This window comes from Cynoglossus semilaevis, chromosome 10 (genome assembly GCF_000523025.1).
Source record: "Cynoglossus semilaevis isolate Cse_v1.0 chromosome 10, Cse_v1.0, whole genome shotgun sequence".
In the NCBI taxonomy this organism is placed as follows: Eukaryota; Metazoa; Chordata; class Actinopteri; order Pleuronectiformes; family Cynoglossidae; genus Cynoglossus; species Cynoglossus semilaevis.
In genome coordinates, this window is record NC_024316.1 from 11,444,115 (window position 1) to 11,456,431 (window position 12,317).

General features: G+C 40.4%; 1 protein-coding gene across 1 annotated transcript in view; it reads right to left on the minus strand.

Annotated features, from left to right (window-relative positions):
- Positions 1-12,317, minus strand: part of LOC103385032 (helicase ARIP4-like) — a 45,359-nt gene that overhangs the window by 22,157 nt on the left and 10,885 nt on the right. The window contains exon 2 of the mRNA XM_025059124.1: positions 11,813-11,978. Within this exon, the coding sequence (XP_024914892.1) occupies positions 11,813-11,927 (115 nt within the window). The 5' untranslated portion in view covers positions 11,928-11,978. The remainder of the gene's footprint in view (positions 1-11,812; positions 11,979-12,317) is intronic.

Genomic DNA, 12,317 nt, shown 5'->3' on the forward strand with positions numbered 1-12,317 from the left:
ACACACACACACAGATACAAGAAAAGAGAGCATGTACGGAAGCAGCCACCCACATATTTATGCCGTCTGTTTTGTGTTGTTTGTTGAAGGTAAAGAATGGCTCAGAGTAACAACATTTAGTCTAAATAACCTCCAGCGTTTTTGCTCAGTGTCATTTCTGGTCTGACTTGAATAACATAAGTTAACTCCAGAAGATATTTATACAAAACAAACAACATACTGCATGTGAATAAACCCAAGTTGCAATTCACACAAGCACACAGATGTATAAATGGAGTATTTTACCCACGGACCGATGGAGTAAAAAACCACTGTGGTTTACACAGGCATGTACAATCTAACACAAAGAGTGCTGACTCGTATCTTTCTTCTGTGGAGATGCAGTTCAGGCGGTCTTCTTCAACTTGTCTACGTTAAACCCGGAGCCCAAGGCAGGCAGAGAGAGATCTTGTGTGCTTCTATAGCATAATAAAGAATGCAGAGGAGGAATGTGGCTTTTACAGTCTGCTCCACACAGGAATGCTGCAGTCTGCCTCTAGTTACTATATAAAAAGAAAAAAGTTTGGAGGAGAATTGAGTTTAAACAACTGAAGCGAGTCAAAGAAGGAGAGAGAGAGAATATTGAACTCCCACTTACACTGTTCTCTGGGTACAGTTACTGAAGTCTTTACGTAAGTCGCACTGAAACAGTTTTTTTAACAAAACATTTAAACTTTAAACTGGGCTCAACTAAATCAGCGCACAATGTAATGTCTAGTAAAGATAACATTTAAATTTTAGAATTCAAAATAGTACAAATGTATGTGTACTTTGAAAAGGTCTAGCATAGCTGCAGTCAGGCATGCTAAAACTCTGCCCTCAAATAACATCAAAATGATCCAGAAAGCATTTGTGCCAGTAACAACAGTACACACTGTTTATAAGAAGTTATTAGCTCCATCGCTGGCATCTAGCACTGGAGCAGTCACATTGTTAGCAAATGAGTCAGTTTGCTCTCAAAGAACACAACATCAACTAAGAATTTAGAAAATCGCAAAAAATGGACAGAAAGCGAACAGCATTATTGCTCACCTTTTGTACTCAGAGGCTAAAATTAAAACTGTCGGCGACTGCACACAGGCAGTCAAAACTGCTCTGTTCATTTTTGTAAAGATTAATCTGATTTAAAATGTTAACATATTTCAACACATTGTGCACTGTAGGGCCAGTCGTTCCACCGTGTAGCCACTCATCGTTGTCCTAATACATGGTATTACATGGTATTTATACATTACATATTGCTACTATAAGTATGTACACTCTGAGATAACTTAAAATACCATCTCAACCAGCCTGGTTTGAAAGGCCTTGAGCTTGTGCTCAGACCGCTGCATCAGACCAGCCTCAGAGCGCAGGACAGTGAGAAAGTCTTACTCTACTGTAAGATAGATTTGTGAGGACCGTAGAATAGTTAATATTGAAAATAACGCTCGCTACATCTTTAAGTTTTAACTTTTGCATATTTTTCTACACATATTTTGATACAAATACTTCCATCACTTGCATTAGTCACAATCAAAAACAGGTGTGAAACACATACAACTTCCTTTGATTGTCTTTGTTTCTATTCCACTTTCTTTTTAACTCTGAAAGAGAAGGCTTTAAGCCGATGATAAACATCTGAAACACCGAGTCTCACCTGTGCTGCTCAATATGTGGTTGTTAAAATGAACAGACTTGTGCCAAATATTTATGGAAAGTTTTGTGAGCAAAAACATGAATTCTGTTCTGAGCTACTGCTGATTAAAGAACAAAGTCCCTACTTGTCCCTTGTCCAAGGAAACGAACAGTTCCATATTGTAGATCAGTACCAGTGGCCAATGACTATTTCCTACGTGTGAGAAAAGTCTCAGCTCTGTCATGCCTCAAGTGGCCGAGGCAGAGACTTACCGCTCCACCACATTTAGGTCAGTGTGCTCAACCCCCCCCCCCCCCCCCTCAAAACCACCCCATCTTGTTGTACTCACACACACACACACACACACACTGTTTAAAGACTTGAACACCAAAACCCTACATGACCTGAGAGAGAAACATTTACAAACTAATGATGAGAGGAAAGAGAAAAAAAGAAAAAAAAAAGAGGAAAAATACATTGCTGACACTTACCCATGTCATGTGGTTCAAACTTTTTACTCTGCTACTCTGGTGACAGATCCATGTCTTCTTCCTCTACTTTAATCCTTGTCTGCTTCTTTGTTTTTGTCTTACTTAGTACAAACACACTTCCTCAATGCCCTGAGTGAGTGTCTCCGTGTGTGTGTGTGTGTTTCAGAAAGAGAGAGAGAATGTGTGTGACGCTTTCAGCGTCTTACCCCAGCCTTGTCTCTCAGCTCTGCTGCCGCTTCACCGAGGACACAGGGCCACTGGGACAATTACAAAACAATGAGTCGTTGAAAACTTCCCCGGCCTGCTGTGTGTAGGAATCCCCCCCTCTGTGGTTCTGCTCTTCCTGTCCACATCCTCCTCCTCCTCCTTTTCTCTCCGCCCCTGACCAACTGACACAGGAGTGAGTGTGATGTCACCCAGCCCTGCCCCCTCCACAGAGGCTGCCTTAGGTAACGGGGTAATGAAGTTCAAGCAGGAACAGGCAGAAGAGAAGGAAGGACGGCAAAAGAAAACAAAATATAATGAATACAAGTGACCATTCCCATCAGCAGTGACTCTTCTGTGCAGCTATATCTTTCCATTAAGTAAAAATGATGTAAAAACATAAACTAACTGGCATTTAAAACACAATTAAAAAAAAGTAGCTGGAAGGTCAAGCTTGAAGAGTTCCGTTCCGTTAGCTAGAAGGTGCCAAGAGAAAGTTGAAAATAACCAACATAAAATATTAAAAGTGAATAAAATATAAAACTAAATATTTTCATCATATTCTTGATCCTAACCACCAATCCAGCATCTTATTTAAAATCCTCTATGCCTCTGAATACTAATATATGGCTGTTGAAAAATATTATCTTGCTAAAGAAAAGATTCAACGATTCTTATTCTGATAAACAAAAACATTTCTTCATGTTTTGTAACAGACAAATATATGTTCTCCATAAAAGGAAACACATTCCCTTACGTATGTTAAACTGTCAATGAAACGGTGACTCTGTGCTGTTGGACAACTCTTCTTTCTGTCATAATGTGAATCAGTACAGGTAGAAGGAAATGAGTTGGAAAAACGAAAACAAAACATAGCAAAGCAAAAAAAAACACAAGTGTGATCATGGAGCATGACGTAAGGATCGGTGCACAAGGTGGAAAATTCTCATTTCTTTCACAGAACATACAACACATTGTAAAACACCAGTAAACACACCATAAAGACCACAGCCACGGGACGTTCATTTAAAAAACAAGCACGATCCGATGCCCCCTAAAGGTGACAAAGATGATGGAAATAAAGTTGCTGATGTCCACAAATCGATGTGCAACTTGTCCACGTGACTGTTCTGAAGGTTTTAGCTTAATATCTGTTGTATAAAACAGCCCTAAGACAACTGTCAACAACAGCTGGGTCGACCAAGATACTGCAGGCACAGGGAGCTACTAACTGTGCTGGTTGCATAGTGAGTTGAACAGATTAGCAAAATGATTCATTGTCAAACGTGATTTGTTTTTTCATATGTTGCCTTTCTGTTTTTCCCTTCCCTCCAGGTCTCCTCTACCCTGATCTAATGTTGTTATTTCGTTTCAGCCATGTCCTCCCCTGATCTCAGCTGCAGGGCTTGTGTCATCAAAACACGGATCACATTTCTGACATCCTGGAATAGGATCACCATCCTCAGCTACTATCAAGCTGAATAACCTTCAATGAGTTCAATTTTTGACGTGTAACAATAAGAATTTGAAGATTTATTTAAAATCCTTATCAGTGAATCTGACCTTAAATATGACCAGATTCGGCATCATGTAAAAGGAGAGAACAGATAGAAAACAGTGCTTAAAAATGAAAATAAAACCACAGCGTTTTGCTAAAGACTGGGCAAAGTCATGTGATTAAAGACTACAAGGGAGAGAGGGAGGAAGAAAATGTGACAATGAGGCCAAAGGCCATTTTACAACAACCACCATGAACCCATCGACCTCCTTAAGCCCGTGAGGGTATGTAGGAGGTCGGGATTGTGCACATACACACACATACACACACATACACACACATACACACACATACATGCTAAGTGGTGTGGGGAGAGAGCGCAGCGTGACATGTCTACATACACTAACCTACATTCCTCCTGAGTTTGGGGGAGGGGAGGTGCAGCAAGAAGTAGAGATGTGGGGGAGGAGTGTGACTTTGGCCACACACACCCAACCACACACACACACACACACACCCACCAACACACGGGCACGCACCCACACGCACCCACACACACAGAGTTGGTATTTTAATGTTTACATAACCTCTATTGACCAAATGGCAGAGACGGGGACAGAGAGACGGAGACAGAGAGACAGGGACAGAGAGACGGGGACAGAGAGACAGGGACAGAGAGACAGGGACAGGGACAGAGGGACAGGGACAGGGAGACGGGGACAGAGAGACAGGGACAGAGAGATGAGGACAGAGAGACAGGGACAGAGAGACAGGGACAGAGAGACGAGGACCGAGACACAGGGAGAGAGAGAGAGGGAGAGAGAGATGAGGACAGAGAGACAGGGACAGGGACAGAGGGACAGGGACAGGGAGACGGGGACAGAGAGACAGGGACAGGGACATTTAGATACTTCATAGTGAAACAGTATCAGTTCCGATCAATCAGCTGAGCTCTTCCTCTCACACCAGGGACAGGTGTTTGGTTCACACATGGTAAAACTGATGGTAGAGTACATCCTGAGACCCTGTTTACATGGTGACCACACGACTACAATATGTACCGTTTACTTGACAGGGTTGTAGCGCAGACAAAACCTGTGTCTAAACGAAGCTGTAGAATACGACCACGCTCTAACACGCGGCTTCGTGTTGTAATGAAGGGGTTAACTGTTTACGGGTACGGGAAGGGGGGTGAGGAGGCGCGGTGAGAGCGTGACAAAAACGATGGCTCCACCCTACATCGTTCACAATATAGGGGCCACGCAATTCTGTTGTGGTGAGTGAAATTGTCCACTATATAGGGCACTCAATGTATCCCACAATGCACTGTGAAATCTAGTTTCATCAGCCAAGCAATGCACTGCAGTCTTCACGATAATGCGGATGAGAATCCGTCCATCCGTTTTAACGGTGCAACAGTTATTACATAATTAATGGTGGACCGAAGTAGTGTTTGAAACCGTTTTCTATTTAACTAGTGAGTCCACGATATAGTGCATTACATATGAACTACAAACGTCTTTTTTAACTTTAACTTCTTTTCCTAATTAAAGTATGGAATTAAGACCTTGTTGCATTTCGAGGGAATAGTGAATGTACGTGGATGGAGAGCAGAGCTCAGCTCATCTGAATGGATTTATTTTATTAGTAGGGATGTAGCCTCAGCTCTGGAGTGGGTTCAGTTCTTCCTGCCCTCAGAGGACGGCACCCTCCTTGTTCAGTCAAAGTGGATAATGGTCTTATAAATTATTAGTTAATGTTGGCACTAATGTTCCTAATACTTGTGGAACAGGAAGAAGAGTTTTAGCCTGACTCTCAAGGACAAATGCTCTCCCATTCAGAGTACACACAGTTCATATCACCGACACAGACAACAGAAACGCTTCTCTATTAATATAGAAGAGAAACAACGACCCAGGGTAATGTATACAAACTGATGCAGCTCATTTATCATCTGCTGTCACTTCAAATTGCACAAGTAGCTTAAAGAAAAGTACACAATGTTTTCGCTGCGAACCATGAGCGCATAGACAAACATGTTTGTGGCCATTAACTTTGTCCTGAAAACCTTCTGTTTACCCTAAAAATAACCGACCGCCTCCATCTTTAATACCATACATAGACGACTAATGGCTTCAAAAAGTCTTTTGCTCCATCACTGGCAGCGTTACAGAGATCTCCACTCACACTTCAAAAAAATGGATTAGAAGAAGATTATATTACATTTCACTTTCTGTTTTGTTTACGTGTTGGAATATTGAGCTGAGCTGCTCATGTATTAATCCGCTATATATATATATATATTTATACCGCTATATAAAAAATATATCAATACCTTAATATAATAAAATATTTTAAATAATAAATAATTTAATATTTGCAGTTATAAGAAAGGTTTATAAGAAAGGTGAACATGAATTAAATCCATATAAATACATTCACTATAATAAATCATTAAGGCCACACAAAAATCAGACATGCTCCACTAATTAAAATATTGACTGTAATTGAACAATCATTAATTTTTTTTTATTGTGTGTCTGTTTATGAGGTGTGATGACATATTGAATTATTGTGTCAGGATTTGATTAATATGGGTTTATAGCATTTCTCTACAGCTGAAAATTAAAAAATAAAATGAAATAAAAAAAAACCCTGAAATGTTTTCAAAGCCAGTCAGGATCAGGCCATGACAGAGTTCAAACGTTCTGTTGATGATTTGTTCTTCATCTCTTAACTTCAGCACCACAGTCTACACTGACAACAAGCCCGAGTGTTACCTGATCTTAAGTGCGCTCACAGAAACATCGTCTGTTTCTCACTAACACATACACAGAGTGGGATCTGGCAGCCCTGGGTACCAGTATGGAGACCAGCTGGTGTTACTGTCTCACCTCCTACACTCCACTTTGTGTAGTCCATAATCAGGTCACACACAGACACTCATCCACAGGCACACACACACATTATGAAATGGGTTTTCAACCATTGTTCCGACAGATTACATGTATATTTGACTTATAATTAACAACTTTCAGTTCAACGTGTCGTTATTCATTACACAGAGTAAGTTCTATATTATTATACAAGTATGCAGAATCTCCAGTTTGATGTAATATTTTAAATGAGTCACATGCAGCATAAAAAGTCAGAAACAGGTCCATCAGGTTCAAGGGTTGAACTGAACTCTTGGTCAAATACAGTATGTATAAAATATGAACCAACCACAGACTCATAGACGTCAGCCTCTCTGAAATTTCTGTAGGGTGTTGCTAGGTATAGAAAGAGAAGCGTGACACGTGTGAACACACCCACACTGATGACATCAAAGTGTGATCACCATGAACATATTTTTATCTCAGAATGGGTTCACATTAATCTGAATGATCATGTTCTATTGAGAAGCAACCTGAACCTGAAGTCCTAACGACCACAGGCTCCTCCCAACGCTGCTGTTATAAACCAAGTGACACCAGAGTTCAGTATCTAAAATCAGATGACCACGTAGGTCCTACATCTGTGACTCGCCCTTCACGTCCCCATGGCTGGGTCCAGTTCTTAACTGTCTATCAAAGCTCTTTACATTATGATAATAACTGAGTCGAAACCGGAGACTTCAGTGATCCTTTTCATGACTACAATTACGAGTCCATCTTTCAAAAACAACTACACATCATCTGACCAGTCCACTTCTGATCAGAGTTGGCGAGGTGGTGCATTTGTCACTGACTGCACCACCAGGTGTCGGCAACATTTGTGGGAGGAAACACGTTTTCTTGTTTTTCTTCTAACCCACGCCTACACCCTGGCAGGGGAGCTACAGGCTAATTAACAGACTACTACTCTGCGGCTCTCTGGAGTCAAGTGTGTTTTTTCATGCACATGCGTGTGTGTGTGTGTTGTTAAAACTGGTTACAGCATCATCTGAGCTGCAAAGGTCCAACAACATGGAGCGAACACTCCTCAATCTGTTCACGCAAACCCACACATGCACTACTAACCTAGAGGTGTTGTAAGAAATGAAGGATTCATTTCACTTCAACTCAATGCACCTTCACTCTTTACCTGATGTGGATAAGAATCACTGGAGTGTTGCCCTTCCTACGTGTAAACCAAGGGCACACTCACACTAGGTCCAGTGGCTTCCTGCCCTGCTAAAGTGCCAATTGCCCTCACCTCCCCTGTAGCCCTTTGGCCCGCACTCCAAAAACCCCAAAAGATGGTGGCTGAAGGTTTGACCTTGTACTATATTTGGTGCACTGCAGCATGCAGCTCGGAGTCTAACCTAGAATTTACTGTTCAGGCACCAAAGTCGTGCTGTGATGCTGAAGAGGACAGTTTTATTTAAGGAAACAGGTCCCACCTCCCAGGTCCATTTCTCAATGTCAGTCCTTGAAAAATGGCTTCAAGTACACACACATACACACACACACACATATACACACCTTTTTGGATTAAGTATCCTTTATTCTTGTGAGTATCATACGAAAGACCCTCCCAACTAATTTGTACTCAAACCTTTTTCTAGGTTCAAATATGAGATTTATATTTAATTATGCCTTCAGGGATGACATTTAACATTTATTTACATTAATTTGTGTGTGTCAACCAGAGAGGATAGAAAGATTCTAGCACAGCACCATCAGCTAATCAACGGTGGTCACCAGTTGTTGATTCCTCAGATAACAGAAGAGGGCTTTCAATACAAAACCTTTGATACTGGATATATTGTAAAAAAGCAAGTATATTTATAAGGATATTTTTTACAGTCCAACTTTACAGCAGATGTATTAAAAGAATTTGGAAAAGGAAAAGAAAAAGAATAAAACAATCTGAACTTAGCTCAAACACTATTAGTAAGAAAATGAGTAAACAAAATAAACACAAGAAGATTGACTGAAACCTGTGGACAGCAAAGTTAGATGTTAAATGAATACATTTTGTTTTAGGAAGAAAATTAAAGACCAGGGAAAAGAAAGATGCCAAATCTTACGGAGGAAAATATTTCAACTCTGAAGGGGCCGGCGTCCTGGTGACAGTTGTTATGGCAACATGGGGACATACGCACGACACAGTGGGGGGTGATGATGTCTCAAGAGCAAAATTAACATGTGAGAAAAAAAACCCTCCAAAACATCTGAAAGTCCTGCTCTCCTACCAAGAACTTACATTCATTTCATAGTCAGAAAAGACTCAACAACAACAGCATTAAAACACCTTTCATCACATTATCTTATATAGAGTTGCCCATGTAAGATTGATATATATATACAAATATATATCTATAAATATCTTTGGTCACAAGTCCAAGTCAAGTTTCAAGTCTCTAAAATGTCTCCTCTTGGTGTAACGAGCCGTCTACAGTCTGCTGTTAACGATCTCTAATCTCTCCAAGGTGAACTCCCAAGAGATTCATAAAATGTATCTGATCTATCTAACTGTCTGTCTGTCTGCCTGTCTATCCATCACTGCGCAGCCGGCTGAAGGTGTGCCAGTCGCCATAGTGTTACTGTTACCTGAGAACGTGAGGTGCTAATCTGCATAATATGGTTCCCATGGTTACCAGGAGACTAAAAAGAAGGCAGCCTGTCAGAAGTTTCCTCAATGTTAATACGCTCAAATAGAAACTAAGATTGGTCACGAGTCCCAAAATCAGAGACCGAGTCAAGTCTGAAGTCTGTGTGTGACTTGAGCACTCCATCTCTGATATATACACACATAAATATATATACAAATATATAATTTGTTCAGACACATTCTTGCTAACTAATTTGTTAAAAACATACTTGTTTCTGTAGAAAGGACTCATGTACAGTCTTGCCTGCCTGAAATTTGAATGGAATGTTTTTATGCCGTTTGTTTAAACAATAAAAGTTAAATATTAGGTGAAAACCAAAGTATGCACTCCACCTGCATATAAAACAATAATTCGAAGATGACACAAATTATAATCTGCTGCGACCCAGTTACAACGATGGGTCAATTACACAACTGCTGTGACAAACATGTTTTATAATCTCAGGCAGGGAGCAGGAATAAGAATGAGGACCTGGACGTATGTTTTTGTGGAGAGACTAATGGTTCATCATCTCTCTCTCACTCTCTCTCTCACACACACACTCACTCACAGTATAAGCCTACTTATGGATGCAAAGGTGAATGTGTATTTCCCATCTTCACAGGTCTAGACAAGCAGCACAGACTCAGAGTGATAAACAGCTGACAGGTTTATATAAGCCCAGTTTCCACCACAGGAACTAAGGCCTTGAAAATAGGAAAATAGCCACTGCAGGAAGCTGTGCTAAATGGAAGTACTGGGTAGAGATGTGTTGAACCGTGAAAATAAAATTACAGATCTAGGTTTGTGTGGAAGTTGCATAACTAAACGTAATAACATTTATATAAAAAGTGAACCATAAAAAAAGGCCTTTGCTTATATTATAAAGTGCTTTAATGGAATTTGAATCATCTCTGTTCTTTACCTAAAAACAAGATGCCAATTTGTAATTTCCAATCCAGTTTAGAGGAAATCAAACAGTAAATAAAGAAAGTCTTTTATTATTATAATAATGTGGTCTTTTTTCTGAGCCTCCTTTAAGAGAGGACTCTTGTTAAGCCCCTTCCACCACAATGACACATCAACAGGTACTGATTGAATCTCCACTAATATTGTATACTGTAATTCCTACAAAACTGCCGACATCCCTGAACAAAGAAAATAAATTAACATATCAATTCTATTTCACCACTGCCAAGCAAAGAAAGATAAGACAATGAAAGGTATTTGCCTTGTTTCCACCTCAGCTTACTGTACTGTACTACGGTAGTATTTAAAAAAACTAAAAAAAGTCACAAGTCAAAAAAAGAGTAATAATGCTGGTGAAGAAAAAACAGAAATTTCAAACTACATTACAAGGCTATTTGATATTTTGGATTGAAATCTGTCACACTCTCTAAAAAAAATTGTAAAAGTGTGTCTTGGTTTCTAAAATCAACCCTAAATGTGTTTCTGATCATTTTTGACCATGTAGACAGTCGTTCTTTCTATCTGTCATCACAGATTGACAGTAGAGTGACCTCTTCCACATGTTTACCTTCACCAACTCCTAAGGATGCAGAACGTAAGTTCACAGTGTTCCATTTTACTCCTGTATTGTGCGGTGAGATTAGGCTCAGGAAAGTGATGTCAGAATGGGGCTGATTTGGTTTCAAATGTCATCATTCAGACCATGAAGTTTCGTTATGTAACATCCAATTTCATAAACTCTGACCAATAATACTCTGCCTCCTGATCACCAAATGTAACATGTGTAAAGGCAGATCAAAAGATCGAGGGCTTTTCCTTAGAGCAGAGAACTTTGATGACACTGAAAATGTTTTCCCTTAAGATAAAAACTTCATGAAAAAGTTCATATCTTAGATCGTGCCTCCTACAGCCAAAGACACAGCTAGAAACACATCTGCCCACGTACACACACACACACACACTCACATGTCTCTGCATCTAATATAACTAATAGATGATTCATTGGGTTATGCAACACACACTGGCAACAGAAGTAATGGTGAAAAGGAGAGGAGGAGGAGGAGGAGGAGGAGGAGGAGGAGGAGGAGGAGGAGGAGGGAGGGGTGGAAAATGACTAAATGACTTTAGGACATTTCTTGTTCTGTGATGGAGTCCTTAAAGATATATAGACTGCTGTCAGTGTGTTTACACGTTTGGCCAGTTTTATGTGATTCAACTATTTATTGGAGAATTCCTATGACTGGTGTAGAACCCAGTGGAAACAGTGACTGGTCTAGGTGGATGAAGGATGTTTATGTCACATGATCCACAGCAGACAGACCATGATTAGTTCAATAATCACGTAGATGGTAATAGACAGACAGACAGACAGATGGATAGATGAGGTGAAGAGATAGAATGATAAAGAGGAATTCTTTGGTCCTTGTGTGACTCACCGAGTATCCCCTCATCTTCATCATCGCCATCATTTTCTTCATCGTCATCACTTATGTAACAGATTGACACCTCCTTTACCCTTCCATTCACAGTCGTCTCATCTTCCTCAGACATCCTTCCCTGTAGCCTGTCACTGCTACCTCAGCATGGCCACACTGCACACTCCTACAAGGAGAAGGACAGATGAGTGACCTTTGAACATTACAGTTAAAGACATCACATTTCTTCATTGTTTTTATCCCACTGCCAACAAACAAAAGAAATTAGAAGCACACTTGGAAGAAAGTGACCATTTAATGATGATGTAGTGTCTACTGAACAGGTAGACACTACATAGTGCAGATGTCACCGGACATTTGGACTATGTACACCTCTGTGGACATGGGAATTAGAACTTTACTTGAGATGCTTTTAAAGCACCCCCTCAGAGCAGCAACAGCAGCAGCAGCAGGAACAGCAGCAGCAGGAACAGCAGCAGCAGGAAACAGCACAACACGAAGCACA